Here is a 24,880-nt window from a genome sequence, read left to right as displayed (position 1 = left end):
AATGCAGTGAAAATGTATCAGGGAATTGTTTCAAGGGTACATAGATCACTTGTGTGCATGTATTTAAGACTTTACATGTTTTCAGATGTTGGATTTGCATAGAATTTGGTGCTCTGGAAGAACGCTGTTATGCTACTGACAACATTAGTGAAATTTGTCATAGAAACTCTCCTTGTTCATCTAAATGGAAGAGATGTTACTGGCCAAATACACAGTCATATAAACAGTTTGGTCATGAGATGCTAGAAAAATGACACATTTTGAAAGGTTTTAATCCCTGCCTATTCTCTGTAGAACACATCTGGTAGGATGGTGGAAAAAACTTGGACATGCCCCATGCTCCAGATTTTTTTGGCAGTACATTAGTGGCACATGCTAGCAGTAACAGAAGAAATAACTCACTAGTGCTGCTGTTCCCATTTGAAAAAAAAAGTATTCTATAGGGGGTGGAAAAGAGTAGTTACTAAAGAAATTCAGGAACAGTAAAAGGTCATCATGCACAGAAAGGCTTGCAGAGTTACAGTGATTACAGCTGAATCCACCAAGATTTGGATAGTAAATAGGGGCAAAATACTTAAATGTATTTATATATGCAAAGAAGGACCTTTTCTGAAAAATAACCTGTTGTGCATGTAAAAACATGGCCTCTGACCAGGCATTTGGGTGGTGCTTCTTCCAGCTTCACCACTGGTGTGGGGTGTTGTAGTATGAAAATATTCAGATGAATGCAGGTTCCCAAGCACTGATGCAGGTGGTAGAGCAAGGATTAAACTGAGTATATACTGGGCAGGTACTTCATCAGTCCTTTTTCCACCTCTGTCTTATTTAATCTTCGTGTTGTTTGCTTGTTATGGTTCCTAAAATAAATAAGATTCTGTGTTTTTCTTTCTCTTGTGTGTGTTTATACTTCAGAGAAATTCTCAACCATGTAATAAATTTCCAACGAATGTGCCTGAACTCTTGGAGTTCAAACCACCTTAAAAGGCCAAGCAACGCTCAGAAGCAATGTTCATAGCAACAGGTATAGAGTTTCTATTTATTTCTCTTTTAAAAGAAGCTCCTATTTTCCTGCTTCTGTTGTCAACTTCTCTCCCATTTTTCTTGTTCCCTCCTAACTGTTAATAGTGTGTTTAAATAAGGCTGTTTTCAAGGTGGCCAGCCTTAGTATAAAGCACCAACTGCTTTTCAACAGGTACTGTTACATTACTGTCTGGCAGACTCAAATTAATTGTGCTGAGCCTTTTCTTGGTAGTGGTATTATCCTAAGGTGCCAGGAAAGAGAGAAGCAATAGTCTCGGTTCTCTGTGAATGGTGATAGAGATGGGGATCTGTTGCTTTTCAGGTAGACTGGAGTAACGGAGGGTGGTAGTCTTCCTTGAAGAAACTCTCAGTGTTAAAGGGTACACGATGATAAATTTTTGTTACAGCAGTACTGCTGATCAGGAAAGGCACGTGTCTTCGTTTCTTTCTGGAGGGATGTGTAGTGGCAAAGAGCTTGGTTGGAACCAGTAGTGCCTAGGTTGGGCTTCTTGGATACTCTTTGTCGCTTCTAGATCACTTCATCATCCTTAGTTTTGATTGTACCCTCCATGCTGGAGATTGGATGTTGTCAACCAGTTTTTGGAAGCTATGACATTTAATGAGCTCAAATGTCTAGATTACCTTAAATGTAGATATGCAATAGTCTTTATTTTTAAGAATCATAACAGATTACAATCAATGGAGTAGCTTTTTTATTGTGAATGGTTAAATTTGGTAGCCCTTCCACTATGTTTTTCTTCTCCCAAGTCTTATAGCTCCTAAATTGCAATAGTTCAATTTTTAAAAGCTGAGAGGAAATGGAAACAGCAATAGAAGAATGTGTGGGCTTTTAAAATTGTCTGCAGAAAACTAAGGAAGTCTCTGGACTTGCCTGTATGATAGCATATACATAAGATGTAAAGAAATGGGAAGGGGAGCCAGGAGAGCTGGGTGAAAAATATTTTTCTAGCCAGTTGATTAAGAACAAGAATGATTTTTTTTTTTTTTTTTTTTTTTTTTTTAATGTTCCATGATCAAAATCAATCTTGGAGATGATGTAGCCTTCTGGTACCAAACAGATCACCATTACTATATCATGTATATATACATGTAGATGTGGTGCTTAGGGATTTGGTTTAGTGGTGGACTTGGCAGTGCTAGGTTAACGGTTGGACTTGATCTTAAAGGTCTTTTCCAACCTAAACGATTCTATGATTCTATATCGCTTTGCTGATACTTGTTTTTAATTTGCATGTGGACTATGCAATAGTGTCTTTTGATCAGTAGCGTGCACTTGAGTTTCCCAATCTGCAGCCATGAAACGGTTCCAACTACCTCTGTTCTTATTCATGTGTCAGCTTTCTTTTGTTGTACTTCTGGTCCCCTTAGGTCCTGGTGTGTTATTCAGTGTAGCTATGAACTTTGATCTGAAGGGACCAGTGAAGTAACTGCAACTCTAGAACATTGTATTCAGATACTTGTAGAGTACGTTTTTATGTTAGGAGGGTTTATTTTGCATCTGCTTTATGTTCATAGAATCATAGAATCATTTAGGTTGGAAAAGACCTTCAAGATCATCGAGTCCAACCATTAACCATGCCCACTAAACCATGTCCTTAAGTACCCTGTCCACTCGCTTTTTGAATATCTCCAGGGATGGTGACTCAACCACTTCCCTGGGTAGCCCATTCCAATGTTTAACAACCCTCTCAGTAAAGAAATTTTTCCTAATATCTAACCTAAATCTCCCTTGCCTCAACTTGAGGCCATTTCCTCTTGTCCTATCTCCAGCCATCTGACAGAAGAGACCAGCACCCACCTCACTACAACGCCCTTTCAGGTAGTTGTAGAGAGTGATAAGGTCTCCCCTCAGCCTCCTCTTTTCTAGACTGAACAGCCCCAGTTCCCTCAGCCGCTCCTCATGAGACTTGTGCTCCAGGCCCCTCACCAACTTGGTTGCCCTCCTCTGAACACGCTCCAGCAACTCAATGTCTTTCCTGGAGTGAGGGGCCCAAAACTGAACACAGTACTCGAGGTGCGGCCTCACCAGTGCTGAGTACAGGGGAACAACCACCTCCCTGCTCCTGCTGGCCACACGATTTCTGATACAGGCTAGGATGTTCATTGATCCTATAAAATGCTCACAAACCCCTTACAGTGAACTTGAGACTGAATGCACAAAAACAGAAGTCTCAACTGTTGCTATAAAATAGAGTAAGAATGATCTAGGGCATACCTCTCTGAACATCAGCAAACTTGTCCTGCAGCTTTCTTTACTTTCAAGGTAGGTGAGCTCCACTCCTTGCCCTTAGTAGTCTGACTAAAGAACAAAGGAAGCGTTGCAGCCTGGTAGAAGGCAGCACGCAGATTGCAGTTTCTGGTAGACTAAGGCAAGTGGGCTAATCTGGGAGAAACTTTGCAGTTGGTAAAGGAAGTACTTAAAATCTTGTTTTCTGCTATTAACTTAGGTTTTTCCCACGATAATTTTTATACTGAAACCAGTAGCGTTCACAGACACGAGTCTCTTCAGCCTAGTATGTGTCTACTACTGAACAGATTAGCATATTTGTACATTTTGGTATTTTAACTAGTTGATGGTGAACACTGAGTTGAGAAATTAGTTCTGCTTTTGATGGATGATGCAAGCAGAACTTACATGAACAACAGAGGCAGGTCCGCATCCTGCTGCTCTAAGCCGAGAAGGCAGTGAGGTTGTGAGATGGATGGTTCCAGCAATGGGACCATCATGCTGTAGTCACACTCTCACTTCTTCCTCTGTTGCATTGATTCAGTAGGAAAATAGAGTTCCCTCATGATGCAGTGTGTGAATCAGACCGGTCCTGCTCTGCATCCTCACAAGAAATGGACAAGGTTCTGTTGGGAAGATGAACATAGCTTACCTCATGAGGAGAAGTTTCTAGTCCCAATAGTCACTGTCATTTAGGTAAATAAATTGCCAGAGGATCTCAAGATAAAGAATGACTGGGCAACGTGATGGCCAATGTTGTGTTTAATGTGTTAGAACATATAAAGTAATGTGTGTGTGGTGGGGAAAATAAACTGATTATGTGTGCACTGTGACAGGTTGTAAAAATAGCCTTTTCCTTCCTGCATGCACTAATTAAAGTTTATCTGCTTAAAAAGAATGTGATCCCACTTTATACCCAGTGAGTAAAATAAGAAATTTGGTTAATGAGCTGACTAAGCAGCATTTAGCATCAATTCCACCCCCCTCATCAGCTGGGGGAGAGGTTTTGTGGCAGCCCTGCCTCGAGGGAAAAGTAGGTGCAGAGTCCCTCTGTAACAGCTTGGAGGGGTGTCAGCTGGGGAGATTTATTGTGCAGAACTCCGTAATGTCACAGTCCTGTGTCTGTTGTATGGGCAACAAGAGCAAACGGGCCAGCAGATATGTTGTCCCTCAAACGGGGTTCGTTTACCCAGTGTGCAAGCCAATAACACACACAGTTGAGGTATTTTCAAATTAATTTCATTGATGCGCATGAATGGGTGCCTGTCTCAAGACAGCACACCCTTGTCTTAAAAATTTCCACATTTATATACTTAAGTAATACTTATTCATTATTATTTTCATTAGTGCTTGGTTCCTTTTTCTTCACGCAGATTCTGTCTTCTTTCATTGTCTTCTTTTGAGTAGGTGGCATCATTTGAGTAGGTGGTCAATGAGTCGGTGGTCGTGATTTCCCCCGTAGGAATTACCTTTTACCTTCTTTTTACTCTGTCTTGGCAGTTCCAAGCTGTTCTTCAAGGTTTGTTGATCAGACCACAATCTATTACCTTTTCTGACATAAACATAAAGCCCCATTGTCTAATAGTTAGTTCCTAAACCCTAAATCATGTCTAGTTATTGTTTCCCTATTTTAAATATTAACAGATGTGGGCTGTACCCAGGACTTTAGCAGCTCCCTGGTTATTTCAATTGTATTATACATATTAATTGGTAACAGATACAGTTGGGGATTGCAGCCTTCATGGTAGGTCCTTAATGGTATTGAAAGGCTGTCACATTGAAGCTTCTGTTCTTACAGCTAGAATGTGCAATTACTATAGATGAAGCAGACACTTAGGAGGCCTTGAGGTTTGGGGCTCTTGTGCTCTACATTCCACTCCTTTTTAGTTGGGAGGACTTGAGGGTTGTTACCTTGTGCCTAGGCCTGTGCCAAGGTGCCTTCTGAGAAGCTGCTGCTTGTCTCCTCTCTGCTGTTGTTTTCTTCTTGAACTTGGCAATTTCTGTTACTTCCATAGCAATTTTTAAAATCTAAATTATTACCCTAAATTGAGAATAGCATGTGAAAGTGTTTGAGCTTCATTTATACTTAGGTGGTATCTGCCATTTACTGTGGAAAGAATTCATGTAGTTAAAGTATCTTGACTATTTTGCACTTTTCCTCCCTGTCACAAACAGAACATTCTACATACCAATATATAGAAAAAAATAGGAAAATACCGTAAGTGAAAAATTGGGCTGTCGGGGAGCTTGTGATTCTGGAGGAAATGGGTGACTGGTCTGTTGTCTACTGAGTATTATTGCAGTAGACACAGTGCAGGAACTGGGCTGGTGTTCCCTTAAGCAGTCTGATGTACAGTGTATTACTCTGCTGGAAATGTGTGTGTACTTTTACCTGAATCACTCTGCTATCACTAAGTGTATCTGACAGTTCCGTTATGTCTTGTTGAGAGTTGTTGCAGCAGCTCGTCTCTTTATCAGTCTGTGTTCCCCTTTGCCTTGTGGTAGGATAAAGAGGATGCAATGAAACATGCAGTTTGTGTGCAGCCATGATGCAGGATCTTTTGCTCCTGAAAGACGTGTTTTTCTCTCTGAGGCTTCAGATGTAGCCAAAAAATAGCTCTTTGCTGTTCTGCGTTTTGGTATGATGTTCGTAAGATCTTGAGGTACCTGTAAGATTCTTCTTTTTCTGGAGGAGGAGATCACTGGTCTTTCAGAGACATTTGTGCCCACAGGAAATGTCTAAGTTGTTAGCCAGTACCACAAGTGCCATGAGCAAGTGATTGTTTTGAATAAATGGGAACCAAATTAGCGGGAATACTCGCTGTTCCTTCTGCTAAAATGCCAATGACTTTGATATTGTATCTTTTCCAAGTGACAGCTTTGTTCCTATGCCAGGAGAGCTGGTTTTGTTTTGCCATCTGAATGGGTCTGTTCTTTTTTCCTATACTGTGCTTGTTACCTTGTTACGGAGTGCTTACATACATGTTTTTTTTCTTTTTTTTTTAATGAAGAACTGAGACATCCGTTAATAGGTTTTTAATGATGAACCCTATTTTGACTGGAAATTATGTGACACTTTTGGGATGCCAAAGAATAATACCCTGAGGATAAAAGTTGGTGGATGCTTACCAGAAAGATATAAGCTGCTGAATCACTTTAATCAAAACCAGGTTGATAGGTATACCTTAGAGAAACCTACTGTTACTTAACATGGTAGGAATAATTGACCAGTTGTTTCACAGGAAGGGACTTCAGTGTAAAACATGAGCATGAGGTAGAGAAGTCAGTAGAATAACTAAAACACAAAGAGAGCTAACATTTGTTAGCTATATGTATATCTGAAGTCATGACAAGTCAGTTCAGTGGCCCAGGAGTTTCTTTCTAGACCTATTCTGATGTTGGGTTTGGGAATCTGCATGGGCGGGTACTGTGCAACTCTTACTAAGTTGAGAATAGTGCTTCTTTATTACTCAGTACCTAGAACAGTATGTGAGATTTGGAAAAGTTTCAGAGATTTTAAAAAGAGAACTTGAGAAACCAAGGGTGACAAACCAGTATAGGAAGAGATGGAAGGAGAAAATAGATGGGTACATTTGACAGTTTAACTGTTGAGAGGTAGGATGGAGATGATGTGAGTGAAGACTGGGGATTATTTAATTTTCTTTGAAAATCTGGTGGTTAGGGAACTCTTTAAGTATCTAACATGTTCATCAGTTTGTACAATTGATGGCATAGCTCTCCCATAGGGAGTGGCTGGAACATTAAGAGGTTTTCATGAATTACTAGTAGGTTTGGGAAGATGTTTTACCCAGCTGTGTCATTCTGACATTAAGTGCTTTGGGTTTCTGGGAATGAAGAAATTGGTCACTTTTGTGAGAACAGTTTTTTCAGGAGTATTTTCTATTTTCTCAGGGTACAGAGTCCATTAAGATGGAAAATGGACAAAGCACGGCAGCTAAGCTGGGGCTTCCTCCCCTCACACCAGAACAGCAGGAAGCTCTCCAGAAAGTGAGTAAACTTGATGTGAATTTGCTTCTTAGCATTCTTGCTTGTTTGCGTTTTTTTGGTTTGTTGTTTTTTTTTAAATGAGCATCTGATACTTATGTTATAAAAGGGAACTCGCCTACCAGGAATATGTGTGGGATAATGGCCATGCTTTGTGTGGATTCACACTTTCAAATTTGTGCCCAGGATTATTTGGTTTGATTTAGAGTTTATAGATGCTTTTTGGGGAGCATGATGTGGAATTTGCTGTTGGGGTGGGGAGAGTGTTTTTAATTTAAAAAAGAAAATCATAATCATAAGTAAATAACACCTTAAGATCACATTGTAATTCCAAGACAATATGCAACTGCCACAAAGTTACTGCGAGGAGCAGCCTGTACTCCACAAGTAATAGGTTTCTGATATGCTCCAGCTGGTCTTTTATTCTATGCACCCAAGAACACATCACAAAATACCTCTGTTTTGTCCTTATGCTCTTTCCTGTCTTGTAAAGAGACCCAGTAGCAAGTATTTTCAACCCATTTGAGCCAGTGTATTTTAATCTAGATAAAATTTCAGTCCAGCTCTGATTTCTGGTTGTTGGTCCTGTTTTATACAGCTGGTGGGGAGGTTACTGCTGACTTCTTGCCCACTTTCCTGATGGGAGTGAGTGATGCCTGGCTTACTGAGAGGAGAGCAGAGTTGGGAAAAGAGGGGAAAGAAAACAAAACCAGGGAATGTGGGAGCTGTGGGCTAGGTGTCTTCTGTACTCTGGTGAGGCAAGTAAAGTTACTGTTCTAGGTAGGCTTCGTGTGAATGTTCCCATAATGTTGAAGCTGCTTCTGTGTGTGTTGTTTGGCTCACAGTGTGAAACGGCCTCGTTTCCTCTGGCTTTTCCGTAGCTGACAGATGTAAATCCCCTTGTCCGTTTCCAGGTTTCCGAAGCACACGTCTCAAATCCACGGTTTAGAGCCTACCGTTCCCTGGCACCTCCCAAACACGTACAGCCATGGAAAGCAGGTGCCTGAGGGGTTGGCTGAATGTGTTTGTACCGTCCCCTGGGAATAGGCACACATGTGGGTATTAGGTTTCCCTTGACAAAGAGCCTCCATGCCAACACCACTGGGTGTAAAGCTCAGGCTTTGTCAAATTTGTAGAAGAATGAAAGAAAAAGACAAATCAGTCTTGTGTCTGCAGGCTAGGAACCAGAGAAGGAGTGCTGGAGCATTTTAGTGAGCAAGAGCAGTGGGTCCTCCAAACTAGAATAGGCCAGATGTGATAAGAAAAGAGAGGAGGAGTGTCCAGTCAAGAGACTGGACATGGGGATTTGGAGGCCCTTCCCTTTTGTAGAAACTCTTTGTCCAGATGTTCTCTGAGTGGAAAGGACTTGAAGGAGGCTATCTGTCCTGCCCTCATCCCAGCAGGTAAGGTGCTATGGTGGGATCTAAGGGGCAGAGGGCGGAAGAGGGGAAATGCTAAGTGTCTAGTGCATGCTGCTTTCCTAACATTGCGCCTGCCGCAGATTGAGTCCATCCAATCCTCTGCTCAAGCATTATGCTGTATTTCAGGGCTCACGACTCCAAGATGCAGACCAAGATGTTAGTAAGCTGTTGGCCGCTGGCTCATGTACAGTGCCTTAGTGCTTAGGGCTGGAGTGCCGAAAAGTTCCACTGGCAGCCAGTTGTGTGGTTCTGGGCAGCTGTGGTGTAAAATCAAACATCGTTCCCTGCTCTGTGGTTTTGTCCTGTGACTACAGAGTCTGTATTTCTTTCTAGGCAAAGAAGTATGCGATGGAGCAGAGTATCAAGAGTGTGCTGGTGAAGCAAACCATCGCCCACCAGCAACAGCAGCTCACCAACCTTCAGGTGAGAGACCCTCTGAGATGCTCCTTCTGTGTCTTCCTCTCCCCCACAAGGTGGAGTTCTTTTTGCACTTAGAACCAGAGCACAGCCCTGAGGCCTGCCTGGAGCCAGGTACATGTGCTTGTTTTTCCACAGTGAAATTGAAATATACTGTCTTCAACTCACTAAAGAAACCCCCTTTACTCACCTGCACAAATTGCCCCCAGATTTCACTCATTCAAAGAGTAAATTTTTAAGACTTTCTCTCCTGTTGACTGGCCAAATGCTTCTTGAAATGCCAGAAGCCAAAGAATTTGCTGTGGGTTTCACTTTCAACCTATATTTAAGGTGGTGTCTCGGGTTACTGGGAACAGTATCCTTTCACCATCTCTTCTGCTTTGAGGGGAGGGTACCTGTCTGTCCTATGTTACTGACAGTGCTACCCCATTTCCCTCCCCTTCACCCAGGTCCTCTCTCAATTTCAGAGAAGTTCCATTGGCTATTCCTGCTAATGCTGGAATGCTTATGTACTGGGAGAACCCTTAACTGGTATTTAAATCTCCCTTCCTTCAGAGGTTTCTTGAACACATCTCACTGCCTTCTACTCAAAGTTAGGAAGCCCAAAATAATGGCTTTGGGATGTTGGATTTTTTTAATGAAGAATCACTGTGGATGTGCTTGCCACATTAGGCAGCTCTGGCCTTTCAGGGCTGTGCATGTTTCTGAGTGTCTGATCTAGTTGAGGGGGCTCCTTTTTAAATGCTGGGGGTGAATCAACGACAGTGGTTGCAGAGGTTACTATTGCCTTGAGTCCCCCCTGGGAGAAGACCCTGCTTCCTGAGGCAGTGGCAGCAGCACAACTCCACCCTGACCTGGTGGGACTGGAATCTGCAGGGTCCCAGCGCTGGACAGTCCTTGGGACCAGGCAGTGAGGGGCAAGGAAGGAGAGGCCTCTCTCGCAGGTTCCCTGTGCCGCCGCTCTGCTTGAGTTTTTACAAACAGCCGTAGTATGCTCAGCTCCAACAGACTGAACTCTGTCTTTACTGTCTTTCAGATGGCAGCAGTGACAATGGGCTTTGGAGATCCTCTCTCACCTTTACAATCGGTCAATAGACATATTCACTTCTTCTTGGGCACTTTGTCTTAGTCAGGGCCTAGAGTGGGGAAGTATGTAGTGGTAATACAATGCTCTTAATTCAACCCAGCACAACCCTCCCACATACCCACCTGTTATGGACAAGCACAACAAGCAGAGGCAAAGTGTAAACTCCCCAGAGGAAGACCCTAGGCTGGGTGCAGTCTGCTGTGACACTGGCAGTCGGGGTCCTGGAGTCAGTTGGCAAAGAAAGCTTTAGATTTCGAACAGTTCTGAACACACCTGTGAAATTGTGGGAGCTGCATTTCTAGGGATGCTACAGTTCTGAGGTCCTGACCTAAAACTAACTGCCAAGGTAACTCACAAATGGGCAATTTCTTATGAAACAAACGCACAGCACTGGAGACCTGGCAGCTAAGGTGCTGGGGAGGACTGGGGCACTATAGGTTTGCAGAACATGTTGTAGCCCAGGTGTAAGACTGCTCTTTACTGTGCATGTTTCCAGACTAGGTGAATATGGCATGTTTCAAGTAAAGTAAAAGCAGGATGGAAGTAACAAAACTGCAGGACTATTCAGAGAATCTGTGCAGTCCTTTAGTGCTGGAATTTCTAATCAGATGCCACAAAGAGCTTAATTACCTGGGACTATCCATCCCCTCCTTTTTCCTAGACATGTTGCACAATGGCCACTGCAGAAAGTGTCCTGTAAGCTCCACTCTGCCCGCAAAGGTTCATTTATAAATTCATTTGTAAATTTGTAAATATTTTTCCATCTTGCTGGAATATAATATTTCTGCTTGGTGTAGAGTGCAACCGGAGGCTTGTACTCCAAAATGAAAGATGCGCTAAAACTAAAATCACTTGTTTTCCCTCCTTTAACACTGCCACAGTAGGTAGTGTGTCAGCCGGGGAGCCAAAAAAAAAATTCATGGGGGTATGTAAGTTTGGAATGGAATAGAAGCATACATCTCGATGTGAATTTGAAATAACTGGTTTCTGAACGCTTATGCCCAAGAAACTTCTATCAATTAATGTAGATACTTACTTGATGTCATAACTTCATCAATTTTGCCTAAAAAAAATTTTTGGCTCATTATTCACAGCTGGGCAACAGATGAAAAGTGTGTACTGATAATGTCACAGGAAACGTTTAATTTCTCATTAGCCTTAGGGGCATAGTCAGCATTGTGAATCCTTTTCCTAAGACATTGCTCCCTCTCTAGGGAGTCAGAGACTACTGCTGATGGGACAGAATTTAGAAGCAGGAGTCTGTGCTGAATCATTTGGCTGTGGTACAGTTCAATGTAGTTAGGATACCCTGTCCTCAGCAAATGCTTTATCCCAAAGCTCATCAGGAATGCCGAAAATGCAAACAGACCTCTGTCCAACACTTTTTCCTGTTGACAAGATTCGTCAGTCCCTACGTGAAGGAAGTGCAGCCTAAACTTCCTATTGTGGTATCTTAGTGCCTGAGATTAAAGCTTCCTGTCTACTTGATCCTCCAAGTATTACAGCGCAAGATTTCCATGTCACTTCAGCAAGATGAGCACAATTTCCTGGCGTTCTATTGAAATTGAAGCTAGTGGTGATGTTTTTGCATCACCTCCTTTGTTTAAAGGAGCACTCCAAGATGATGTTTTGGCTTGTCCTTAAAATAACCTTCATAAGCACTTAACAACATTACATAGATACAGCTATTAGCTGGTGCCTTTATGAGGGTTGCAGATACTTCAAACTCCATTTTATAGGTGGAGAAAGAGGGCCATTGGCCAGTAAAATCTACTTAGTATAGCTAGTGAAAACAATGAGATTTCTAGTCATGAGTTTCTGACGCTGTCATGCACTTAGTTCACAGGTGTACATTGCATCATTCCCCTGACTTGACACTACCAATTCCTGTTAGTGATCCACATATGCCTGTAGTCATCATGGTCCACCTCAGTTCTGCCTTTTGTAGGTCCCAATTTCTAATATGTTGCTGATGTAACAGAGAGTCCTCCTAACTCCACCCCAGCTATTTTGTTAGGATCTCTGCAGCAGAGTAAGATGTGGATTTCCTCCTGTAAAGGTTGCTGCCATGGGAGAGGACAAATGCTGTTTTTCTTGCACCTGTTGCATTGATAACTGAAAAGAAGAGCATGTCCTCTTTGTATATATAGACCCTTCAGAAGGTGAAGAATCCCTCTGCCTGGTGCAAGGCTGCAGTGTCTTGTCAAGAAGCACTCCTAGTAAAACACTAAATTTTTATCACAGTCTGTGGCACCATGGGTGAGGCACTTCACTTAGACACTTGGCATTAGAATGGTGATGGCTCTGAACCCGTAAATGGACACACTACACAGACTGAGGGCCTACTGATCACTGGCTTTCCTGCACCAAAGCTGGGAATGTGTTGGAGAACCTGGGAGACAACACATCAGCTGTCCTGCGTGTACACGTGCCATAGTCCTCCTAGTCACAGCATTGCAGAGTAAATTGAAAAACAGCTTATTTTTAACTGTGAAATACTTAAACCCAGTCAAGAGGCAAGCTTAATATCACTTCAGGAGCAGCAGTATGGGGTGAGAACCATTCCTATTTATAGTATCCCTGCTGTATTGAATAATAGGAGTTGAACCTTTACAGTTTGTTTCCTCCTATGGTCAATGTCAATCACATACGGGTACGATGAGGGAGAAGGATTTCTCAGGTACAGTTTGTGTCCGTGCTTCTGTGACTATCACAGATAAAATGCTGTCCCTCCTATTTTGCCATTTGAGTTGGAGCATCCCCAGACACGTCAGAGCTCATTGTGCTCATGCTTGTTATGGCATTCTGAAAGTAGGCCTCTCGTAAAGGCCTTGATTAAAGACCCTCTTAAACAGTGGTGGTGGGGAAGAGGTGGTTGTTCAGAGCTCCCTGCTTTGGTGCCAAGCACTGTGGTGCTGGGAAGGGAGAGAGGCATCAAGCTTAATGCTGCATTTGCCTACTCTGCAACAGTGTGTAGCCCTTACTGCTTTACATTTGTTCCATCTGTTCCACACAGAACAAGAATGAAGCCCTGTGCATATCTCCAACGCACTGTAATTCAGTCTTGCTGATCATAGGGAGCTGCCTCTACAGAGACCTAATTTCCGCCTTGGTCCCAAGACGTGCTGCTAGGATATGCTGGCCAAACCTGTGATTTTTTGTAGGCAGCATCTTCCTAGAATAATGTTCATTAGTAGTAGCAATTCTAGAATTGCAATAAGGGTGAAAAATAATTGAAGGATATACTGCTTTTTTGGATACCTGCTGTAAGAAATTTCTGGATTTGTCTTGCAAACAGGTTTTCAGGCATACTTAGGAGAAAATAGCACAGAGACCTTCTCTGCACCGAAACTGATAAGGGCGGAGTCTTTGGGGGCTGCACCACTATCTGAGCCAGTAACAACAGGCAGTGATAAGTACTAGCACCACACACTTAACTCAGAAGTTTCATTTAACCATTTAATTTTTTTTGCTTTGCTTTTGAACTGTGCGGTGGAAGTGGTGCCTAGTACTGGATCTCGTACTGCCTGGGGTGGGGCGGGGGGAGGAGGTGGTGTGTGATGCTTGAGGGAGTGGGGAGGAGGTACCCAATTCCAGATCCTTTGCTGCCTGGGAGGATGGGGCGGTGGGAGGGAGTGACTAGGTGGTGCCCAGTATTGGATCTCTTGCTGTCCCTTGCGGGAGGGAATGGGAGGGATTGCTAATAGTGTCTAGAATTGAGACCTTTGCTGCCTGGAGGGGGAAGGTGTCCTAGAATGAAGTTATTTCCTCCTCCTGCAAGCGTTGCTGGAGATGTGATCAGGCTGGGGAGGGTTAGACCTTATCAGTGGGGTTGGAGTTAAGGCTCCTGAGGTGGCAGACCCCATCAAAGATTTGACTGCCCCTGGGAGTGAGCTGTAGTGCTTATCCGCTCCAGCAGTCTGTGCATTGAGCAGGAAAATACTTCTTTATTACTACGTGTGCCAGGCTGTGCTGCAGCCCAGTGAGGAGCTACCTGCTGTTGGGTCATAGCTCCTGGGAGGGAAGGAGGAAGGGAAAGAGGTCCTGACATCCATGACCACCCCCTGATCTAACCAGCCAGTTCTTCTTTCCAATACAGATGGCAGCTCAGAGGCAGCGCGCCCTGGCCATCATGTGTCGTGTGTATGTGGGCTCCATATACTATGAACTGGGAGAAGATACCATTCGCCAGGCCTTTGCCCCATTTGGACCTATAAAAAGCATTGATATGTCTTGGGACTCTGTTACAATGAAACACAAGGTTGGTTAACAGCCCTTGAGTGATGTGTTTTTTCTTCTCTCCAAGGCCTTCCTGAATATATCCAGGAGAGGAAGGACCTTTTATCCTTGTAGAGAGCAGGCTGCTTTTAGCACTTTAAGATAAATGTTTGTAGCTGCCTGCTCTACTTAGCTTTGCAGGATTCTGTAGTGGGAACCAGATGTGCGTGGGGGTGGTGCACATGAAAGATGCCAAACAGCTAGCAGTCCTGTGTGCAGTGGCCTTTTGCTATTAAACCTCTAAGTATGAGAGTCTCTGGAAGCAGGTAGCCTTCTGTCAGTACTTCTGCATGCAATTTTCTGCTTTAATAAAAAGCTTCCTTAAGGAAACATCTTCTCAGGCCATGATAGTAGGAATCTGTTACATGGGAAGTCTTGACTGCATTAGTTTGGCACTAGATTCGAGACAAGATACAGCTGGTATGATTCAACAAGCACATCCTTCTGTCCTAGGGTTTTGCTTTTGTGGAATATGAGGTACCTGAAGCTGCTCAGCTGGCCTTGGAGCAGATGAATTCTGTCATGCTCGGGGGAAGAAATATAAAGGTGAGTAGCAGGCATGCTCTGAAAATTCTTAGCTCTCTCTACTGTGAGTAATGGTTTTATGCCTAGAAATGCTTCCCACAGCACTATAATGTGGAAGATAACCTAAAGTCTGTTCCCTGATAGACCTTGATATTCAACCCATTGAGTACCTAGTGGCTCTGGGTCCCTTTCTCTCTGAGGAGAAATCCGCAGCATGCTAATAAAACCTAGAATCTTGTTCTTGCAAGCTAGCTCAGTTTTTTCCACCCACACATACAATAGAAGCCTCTTGAGGACAAAATAAAGGTGATTCTTGATATTTTAATGCCACCATCTTATATTGTACCTGTGTGGATGGTAGATAAGTAGCATCAGACTTTTGTTGTGCCTGTCGATAGTGTGAGGGGCTTCAAGTAGAGGTCCACGCTTGCCATACAAAAAGGAGGCATTCAGCACAAACAGAAAGGGGCAAAGGTTTGTAGCTGTCTTTTTTCAGGCAGTAAGAGGGGATCTTGCAAAGGTGAAACTTTGGGGATTGAAATTGGGGGGGAAACTAGCATTTTCTGCAGTGTTTTATATCTTGCATTTATATCTCGCATTTATATCTCTGATACACTCTGCATATCTGCAGTGTCTGATTTCTAAGGGGGTTTTAGGAGCCTTCAGAAGGATATAGAAGCATTGTGTTTTGCTTTCAGAATTGTTTTCAATTCCTGGAAGTTGGTCTTCGGCAGGTCAGGGAGCATAAATGGGGGAGATATGGTGGAGGAGAGGGCAGAGTCTGTCCAGGCTCTCAGTACTTCTAGAATTCCCTGTAGTGCAGGTTGTATCCCGCAGCTGAGTCAACTGTTGCCCTTTGCTAATTATGGCCTTATGAGGTGTTACTTGGTTTGAAAAGGCAGTCAGCTGGCTGAGGGCTTGTCTGCTGTAACTCTTGGTGAGTCATGCTGCTGCTCTTCAGAATGCTTAATGGACTGTTTGCTGTGTTCTCTGCAGGTTGGGAGACCTAGTAATATAGGTCAGGCACAACCAATTATAGACCAGCTAGCAGAAGAGGCACGGGCTTTCAACCGCATCTATGTGGCATCTGTTCATCAGGACCTTTCAGATGATGACATCAAGAGTGTGTTTGAGGCCTTTGGGAAGATCAAATCCTGCACACTAGCCAGGGATCCCACGACAGGAAAACACAAAGGCTATGGTTTCATTGGTAAAATGGCTGTCTGGTATTTGATGTGGGTTAGGGAGAGTGGTTGGGAGCATCTTCTTTTTGGTTGCGTGTTTTGTTTTTGTTTTTTTTTTTAACTCTAGTGGAAGAATTGCATTAAGCAATGGGATAGAAATAAATTTGGAGCAGATCTATGCCTGAACTTAGAAATATAATTAATAGCCAGATATTTTTACTCACTGTTATGTAGGTTGAGACATCTTGCTGTGCTGACTCTTCTCAACAATGCTTGTGTGATCAGAGGCGCAAGATGAGTGAGCTAAGCCCTGAGGGCCTTTTCACTGGAACTCTTAGCAGTTGTTTTTTGCAAATACAAGTCACAGCTGTGTGATGAGAGAGTGGTTGAGTTTAGGAGTAAAAAGGATCATTTGTAAATATTTCTCTTTCTCACTGCAGAATATGAGAAAGCACAGTCCTCTCAAGATGCTGTTTCCTCTATGAACCTCTTTGATCTTGGGGGTCAGTATCTCCGAGTTGGTAAAGCTGTGACTCCTCCAATGCCTCTCCTGACACCTGCTACGCCAGGAGGACTACCTCCAGCAGCAGCTGTCGCTGCAGCAGCTGCTACAGCAAAGATCACAGCACAGGTAAGGCACAAGCTGGCATGACTCAGCCAAGTGGATGATTGTTGTGACCCTGCTAGAAACAAGCATGCAAACTGTTCCAGCCAGCTGTATTCACTAGTTTGAACGAAAGCCCTTGGCCTAGATCATACTCTGCTGCCAGGACTTCACATCTAGAAGCTTGCCCCTGACACTTGTGAGGATCTCATACACCAGCATTTTGGAATGGAGTCTGGCACAGCTGATCAGAACTTTATTTAAAGAAGTGGTGGGGGAAGGTTGGAGGGGATTCCATGTCTGGATAGGCAAACTAATGATGAGGGAAATGGTTATAGTAGAGGCTAAAAGAATGCATGAAAGTACATGAAAGGGAGCAGACTAATGAGGGCAGTAATAATCGCATGAGCAACACTTTGTTGTTGAAAAGACTGCCTGTGTAGTAAGGTGGAAGACGACTGTAATGGCTTTAGGCTGTTCAGAAACAAGGAAATGTAGTGATGGAGCAGAATTGGATGTTGATGCAGGAGTCTAGGGTTTCTCAAATTTAGTTTGCTTGAAGTAACAGAAGCTCCTGGCTATGACCAATAGGCACTGATGGAGGAGGATTGCCTTTCAAAGCAAACCCCCAACTCTGTGTCCGTTGTCCTCGCCCTTGGCAGCAGAATCTCCCCCTGCGTCACCATAGCCCATGAAAGAAACAAGTTCTAGCACTATTGGGTTCATGGATTCTCTCAAGCCAAAAAAATTGCAGAGGTGTGCAGCCTATATGTGCTGCTAATCAGCTGACTGGACTTAATTTTGTAAACAGCTCTTTTGAAAATATTTCTCTGAATCACAAGGTAAAGGCAGAAGTGGGAGGAGTTGCCACTAATGTGAAACTCACAGGTGGTTTGCATGTCCCCAGTAAAAAGTCCACAAGTCTGGGAACCTCTGCAGTTGACTAAGGAAGGAAGTTGAGGCATGGCTAGAAGAATTATTTGGATCAAAATCACTTTGAGAGAGAACAATTAACTCTTCTCATAAGTGAAATGGTAGACAACTCTTACAGGCATGGATAAATCTTAACTTTTTTTTTCTGCAAAATACTGCAGGATTTGTTACTGTGAGGAAAATGTAAAATTCCATATATAGAAAAAAGGCTCTGAAAGACCTCAGAGATACTTGGCAGTCTTGTTGCCTTTACTTAGACATGGTACGGATGTAGGTAACGTGTCTGATTTGCCATGTAGGTAGTTGTAGATGACATGGGAAAAGGGTAAGAACAGTTACAGAAGGCAATATCTCTTATTTTTGCTCCTAGCATAGTTCTTGTATGGAACAGCTTATTTTAAATAAGAGCATATGTAGTCATGGTCTGTAAGAGCTTTAATTTCACAGGTTTTGTTTTTTTAAATGCAAGCTAATCGGTAAACTCAGCGGAGCTAAAGAAATCATGGACATGAGAGAGAAACTTAAGTCAGAGATATAACTTTGGATCTGCAGTCAGAACTGCAACTTTAGTCTGGAATTAGCATGGCTGCCAAGGAAGGAGGAAGTGTCTCTGCACTCAAATGAAACTATGAAGAGAGAGAGGTATTGAGTAGCAGAGAGAGTTAATATCTTGACAATGACAGTAAAAAAGTCAGTCTTGCAAAAGAAGTTAAGGAATGAAAGCTATTAGGAAAAGTTTCTTTAGCCATTTAAGTAAAAAACGGGGGCAGCTAATGACCAGTGTAGTCAAAAATTATGATGGTCTTGTTACAGCACTGAATGCTTACATAAGCATTTTTCCCCTTCATTAGAAGCATAAGGCAGACTGGCTAATGATGCACATGGGATTACTGCATCCTAGGTGGGTGCAAAGCTCAGAGTTTGTCATGTGCAGATGTACACTTAGTAGTTTGGAGGTTTTTTTATAAGTCTGTCATGTCAGGGCTATTGCCGTATGGTTGAAGCATAGCAAACACGATACTTTCATTTAAGGTAGCATGGAAAACTGGTACCTGCAGACTTTGTTCTCACCCCAGTGGTAGGGAAAGATTGAAAACAAGCTGCCCTGGTTTTGGCTGGCATAGAGGTAATTTTCTTTCTAGTAGCTGGTATAGTGTTATGTCTTGGATTCAGTATGAGAAGAATGTGGATAACACACCAATGTTTTCAGTTGTTGCTGAGTAGTGTTTGTACTAACTCAAGGGTTTTTCAGCTTCTCATGCCCAGCCAGCAAGAAGGCTGGAGGGGCACAAGAAGTTGGGAGGGAACACAGCCAGGACAGCTGACCCAAACTGGCCAAAGGGGTATTCCATACCATGTGATGTCATGCCTAGTATATAAACTGGGGGCAGTTGGCCTGGGGCGGGGGCAGATCGCCGCTTGGGAACTAACTGGGCATCGGTCAGCGAGTGGTGAGCAATTGCATTGTGCATCACTTGTTTTGCATATTCCAATCCTTTTATTATTATTGCCGTTTTATTATTGTTATTATTATCATTATTAGTTTCTTCCTTTCTGTCCTATTAAACTGTTCTTATCTCAACCCACGAGTTTTACCTTTTTCCTTGCGATTCTCTCCCCCATCCCACTGCATGTGGGGGGAGTGAGTGAGCGGCTGCGTGGTGCTTAGTTGCTGGCTGGGGTTAAACCATGACACAAGCTTTGAAGGAAGGATAACATTTTCAGAAGAAACAGATAATGCAAAATGTTTGGGTGTTTTAGGGAAATACCCCTGCTAGATGAACATAACTTTCTTTGATAAGACTACTTTTATGCTTTGTTAGGAAAAAGAAACTAACGCATATCCTATCAACAATTCAGGAGTTGGTGGAAACCCCTACGAAAAGCTATTAGACAAGACCAACACTATTACAATGAATTTTGAGATGTGTAGGCAAGTGAGAAGAAGAGGTGGAAATGAGCTGTGCTAGAAATTGCTGACCCTTCACTCTGCTGGTGAAATTACTTACAGATAGGTCTCACTTCATCTCCAGTAAAAATATTAGTGGCCTTATTCTAGGCATTAGGAGAAGAGCTCTAATGGAATTAGTTGGCAACACAGAGATGAGATGCATTATTAATGTAGAGTAGAATTGGAATATCGCAGCAGATTGGACTAAGAAATACATGCAGCCTGTAGTAGTAGAGTACAAGATACTGCATTTAAGGAACGAAACCTCAGAATTTTTTGCTCTATGGTGTCAGGGCTTATAGGACCCCCATGAAAACAAGGAGGAGAAGGATCTGTGTAACTAAATCATGAGAAAAATAGCCTGGAAAGCAACAACAACAAAAACCCAGATCCTAGGGTGTATTTTAGGCATGTTGTTTTCAGTAGTTTTATGGAAGTGTTTTATCATTTAACTAGGTGTTCATCTCAAATGTTTGAATTCTGGTCATCTAGAGACAGGATGTTTATTTGGATTATAGAAGGTATAGAGAAGTACTTAAATTATTGGGAGAATTGGAAAACCTGATATGCGGGAAGAAACTAGAACAGTTTGGCTTAGTATAAATAGAAAAATGCTGAAAGGTGCATCAGATTTTTGCTCAAGTACAATTTATGGAGGCAGGTAGGTAACGGGATGGGAGAAGAGGTGCTGACAACACAAACAAGAGGAAGTGGTTATAAAATGTTTCAGTTATTGAGGCTGGAAGTTTGAAGAAAGCTTCCAGTTATCGAAATCAGTAAAGTTCAGTAGGGTCTTACCAGTAAAAATGGTAGTGGCAAAAGTTAGTTATATGATTATCTCATTGAGAAATTTACTAATGTGGTAATTGTTTGCAGTTGCTATGATCATGAAGGCCAATTTCAGTGCTGTGTTGCTGTCTGCACCTAAAGGATGAAGACTAGAGGGATAAGATTTTTGGTTTAAACTGATCCAGAAGTGTGCAGCTTTTGAAAATAGCAGTATTGTGCTCTCCCTTGCCCTGTCCTTTGTGCTTGCAGTAGTGTTTTTGACTACAGCATTCCTTGAATCAGACAAGGATTAACCTTCTGCCAGATCCCTTAGGAAAAACTTAAGCTGTAAGAGTTCCCTCACCTGGTTTGTCACGTGGTTGCAGGGTCCTGGTGCTGTCATCAGAGGGGGTGGGATGGGAGCTCCCATCCATCTTTTTAAATGGATCACATTCCTTGGCATCAGTAAAAAGCTTTATTTGTGTAGAAGGTGGAAACAAGTAAAGATTCCTCTTGCTCTGGAATTGCCTGCATCTTTCAAACCGTGTATTGAATCCCTTGGTGTCTTTCATTTAGTAACCGACCTAGCAGCTTGAGAGGGTGGGTGAAATTTGAGTTGCAAGAGAACATTTTTCTTCCAAAGCTTTGTGTCTCGTAGTTTCTACATCTCTCTGGTGGGCTGGGTGGCATACTTATTTCTTTTACAGTAGCACTGGAGAGCTGTCATCCTCAGAATCTATATATCTGTTATTTCTTAGGTGTGAAAAAAGCTGAGCCTCAGCTGAATGCAGCCGTAGTATGACTTCTTGATGCAGAATTAACACTTGGGGTTTTTTGGTTTGTTTTTTTTTGTCTTGCAGGAAGCTGTGGCAGGAGCTGCGGTTCTTGGCACATTAGCAACCCCTGGGTTGGTATCTCCAGCACTGACTCTGGCCCAGCCGTTAGGGGCGTTGCCACAGGCTGTAATGGCAGCACAAGCACCAGGAGTCATTACAGGTATGTTTACTCTTCATTTTGTCACTTGTGTACCTGTTACAAAGCATGGTTCTCTATAGCTGGGGTCACAACTAAGGAGAATTTGAAGCTGAAATCTTCTTCCCTACCCTCCTTTGTCAAGAATTTTTTTTTTTATTTTATTTGTGCAGCATAGCAGGAATTTATTTTGGTATATAATAGATACGACAGGGACATGAACTTCACAGCAGGAGTGCATGGCACTCTTGAGTGAAAATCTGGATAATTGTTACTCCATGCAAAATCCTGCACTCTGTCTCCCTTCTGGGCAAGTATATGATGCATGTATTGAGTGCTTATGTCCTGTATGCTGACTAAGCTGCTGCTTATGTCTCCCTGGTCGTTGTTGGTGCAGAGCAAATAAAACCATCTAGATTCTGTGGTCCTCTTTAACACTGGCTGGTGTGTGCCCAAATGTTGCAGAATGTCAGTTATTTTCTTTATGCTACAGAGTTTGTACTCTTACAGGTGTAACCCCTGCCCGACCTCCCATTCCTGTCACTATTCCGCAAGTGGGAGTTGTGAATCCTATCCTGGCTAGTCCCCCAGCATTGGGCCTGATGGAGGTGAAAAAGGAGAAGGAAGAAGAGGAGGTATTCCAGGAGTCAGAGAGGCCAGAGATGCTGAGTGAACAGGAACACATGAGCATATCTGGCAGCAGCGCCCGTCATATGGTGATGCAGAAATTGCTTCGTAAACAGGAGGTGAGTGCAGTGTGACTGCCCTGAGCTGGTTCCAGTTGTCAGCAAATGAGACTACTATGTGTAGATCTGTCTTAATGTGGTATAGCTATGCGGTTTTGTATGTGGTACAGGCTTCCTGCAGCACGCATTGTAGGTACCCCACAGAGCTCATGGGGGACTACAAAGGCTACCTGCTTGTGTGCTGCTTGTGATGGTTCTTATTCTGCCTTTAGGATCTTCTCAGAGTTTCTCTGAGGGTTCAGACCCATCACTAGGCCAGAAGAGGCTCGGCTAGGAGGTGTCTGATTAAACTGTGTGTTTACTTAGCATCATTAAAGCAAACTATGATGGCCTTTTGGCTTATAATTAAAGAAGTGAGGCTGGCACATAGTCAGGGGCAATCTGTTCCAAACTATTGAGTCCACCTTTTCCCCACAACCTTTTACTGTAGGATGAAACTCAGGTGTTTATAAAACAAAATTTCACAAAAGTTACAGTGAGAAAGAGGACAAGAATGAATGATAGAAAAAGTCAGAACATTAAACAGAACAATAGATTGCTAGTTTTTTGGTTTTGTTTTTTTTATTTTTTTTTTTTGGAGGGGGTCTTGGAAGGGGCTGTATTGATAATTTCATCAGGCTTCTTGTTTGGGCATGACCAGAGCTTTGATTGAGTTTCCTATCTGACACGCAGATTTCCTGAGCTTTGACACTGAATCGACAATTTGTTTGCTAAATAGGGATAATAGTGATGTGCATTTCATAAGGGAGAACACAAATGAGTTAGCTAGTGAGTGTTCTCCTTTACTTTCAAAGGGTATGTAATTTTAAGTACATCTTTGAGCTTCTGACTTAGCAGCCAATTTTCCTCTGTCACAAGTACCTTTCCCAAGGAATCCAATTCATTTGGTATGCTTGCTTGAAAAAAGTTTAGCAGTGTTGAAAAAGTCTTAAACTACACCATTCGCAAAGCTGCTTACCATTCTCAACCTGTAAGTACCCTTCTGGTTTTGCTGCTCTTTTAATAGGCTCTTAAAGGCAGTTATACAAACATGTGAATAAGAACTGGAACAAGTATTTTAAAATTATCCTGAGCCTGAAATGCCAAGTCTGCTAGCCTATGATGTTGGGCGGGCCAGAGCTGGGAGGAAGGGATGTGGTAGAGCTGGGTGTAATGCACAAAACCAGAGGCTGTCCGGAGAGGTTCTGGAGTCTCTATCCTTGGAGATACTCAGAAGTCATCTGGACATGGTCCTGGGCAACTCTAGGTGGCCCTGCTTGAGCAGGGGAACTTGGACCAGGTGACCTCCAGAGGTCCCTTCCAACCTCAACCGTTCTGTGATATGGAGAGGTGCTCAGTCAGAAAAGGGCTTGATGGTGGGATACATAGGAGATGTATGTTGCAGGTGCTCTGACTGGCTCATGTGTCATTATCCCCTGTAATGAAAGTAGCTGGTCAACCATCAGTTGTCAGAGGTATGAAAGACCTAGTTAATCCTTCTACTTTATTTAGAGATGAGGAAAAATTAAAAAACAAACAAACAAACAAAAAAAACCAAAACGACAACAGTGGTGTTGAAGATAACAAAGCAAAAAATAACTGGATGGCAACAGCACAAGAAAAATTATAGATGTCTCCAGGTGACTTCTGCTTCAAAGATGTGTCTAAGAAAAGCCCAAGAGGTGGCACAGAGCTTTCCTGACTGAGGCCAGCCACAACATAGCTGGCAGTGAATGAGATTTGTTCATGCTTTGGATGCCTGGAAAGAAAATTTACTTATTTATCCCTGAGAACCTGGGACATTATTGGTTTCATGGAATATGCTTGTAATGGCATAGCACTAGAATATCTGGCTATGCTCAGGCATGCTGTGTAGTCTGATGTGGCTTTGCAGATTTAATCTCAATGTCTCTTAGGTGTATTAATTCACTTGTCCCTTCTCTCTGCAGTCCACTGTGATGGTGCTTCGCAACATGGTGGATCCAAAGGACATTGATGACGACCTAGAGGGAGAAGTGACAGAAGAATGTGGCAAATTTGGGGCTGTAAACAGGGTCATCATCTACCAGGAGAAGCAAGGAGAAGAGGAGGATGCTGAGATCATTGTCAAGATCTTTGTGGAGTTCTCCATGGCCTCAGAGACTCACAAAGCCATTCAGGCTCTGAATGGGCGCTGGTTTGCAGGAAGAAAGGTGGTAGCAGAGGTGTATGACCAGGAGAGATTTGATAACAGTGACCTGTCAGCATGAACTCTACTTGAAAGACTTCGCCCCTGCCCCCTCTGCCTGTCTGGGTTTTTTTAGCCATGTGTAAAGAACGCTCCAGGGTGGGCACAGATCTCTGTGATGTACTTGTAGTTTGGATAAAAGCGCAAAGAAAGCTAGTGTGCATCTGTGTGTGTGTTAAAGGGGCTGACGTCTCGTCAGCTGAGTCTGACATGGGTCTGGCCTCATCTGCCTAGAAGAGTGGGGCCAGAGCCTGAAGAAGGGTTGCTGCTTGTGCTCCTGCCTTACACTGTGGTCACTTCAGGAACACTCAGGTCAAGATCCCACTGCACCTTTAGGGGCTGGAATAGCAGTTTTCTTCAGAGATGGGCCATAAATGGTTGGAATGGAGGAGGGAGTCTCTTCATAAGGTATTTCAGCAGCACCCTTGAGTGCTCCTGTATTAACAAGGAGGATAGCTTGGGTGGTGCTGGGAGGGAGCCTTCCTACTGAGGATCTGCATGTTGAGCTTGGACTC

General features: G+C 43.0%; 1 protein-coding gene across 9 annotated transcripts in view; it reads left to right on the top strand.

Moving 5' to 3' along the window:
- The window catches only part of PUF60 (poly(U) binding splicing factor 60), a 34,308-nt gene extending 9,787 nt beyond the window's left edge, over nucleotides 1-24,521 (top strand). The window contains exons 2-13 of one of the 9 annotated variants that reach the window (XM_030012743.2): nucleotides 7,181-7,276; nucleotides 7,872-8,031; nucleotides 8,188-8,272; nucleotides 9,028-9,117; nucleotides 10,148-10,198; nucleotides 14,298-14,459; nucleotides 14,930-15,022; nucleotides 15,998-16,211; nucleotides 16,626-16,816; nucleotides 21,302-21,437; nucleotides 21,924-22,159; nucleotides 24,088-24,521. In XM_030012743.2, coding sequence (XP_029868603.1) covers nucleotides 7,913-8,031; nucleotides 8,188-8,272; nucleotides 9,028-9,117; nucleotides 10,148-10,198; nucleotides 14,298-14,459; nucleotides 14,930-15,022; nucleotides 15,998-16,211; nucleotides 16,626-16,816; nucleotides 21,302-21,437; nucleotides 21,924-22,159; nucleotides 24,088-24,387 — 1,677 coding nt within the window. In that variant the 5' untranslated portion in view covers nucleotides 7,181-7,276; nucleotides 7,872-7,912 and the 3' untranslated portion in view covers nucleotides 24,388-24,521. Of the gene's footprint in view, nucleotides 1-912; nucleotides 1,022-4,943; nucleotides 4,948-7,180; nucleotides 7,277-7,871; nucleotides 8,032-8,187; nucleotides 8,273-9,027; nucleotides 9,118-10,147; nucleotides 10,199-14,297; nucleotides 14,460-14,929; nucleotides 15,023-15,997; nucleotides 16,212-16,625; nucleotides 16,817-21,301; nucleotides 21,438-21,923; nucleotides 22,160-24,087 lie in introns of those variants that run through there. The other 8 variants (XM_030012744.2, XM_041123230.1, XM_030012745.2 and 5 more) reach the window with 8 other exon arrangements.
- Nucleotides 24,522-24,880: the final 359 nt, after the last annotated feature.

Source organism: Aquila chrysaetos, chromosome 4, assembly GCF_900496995.4.
Source record: "Aquila chrysaetos chrysaetos chromosome 4, bAquChr1.4, whole genome shotgun sequence".
NCBI lineage: Eukaryota > Metazoa > Chordata > Aves > Accipitriformes > Accipitridae > Aquila > Aquila chrysaetos.
Note: the sequence above shows the minus strand (reverse complement) of the source record. Positions and strands in the feature narration are given on the sequence as shown.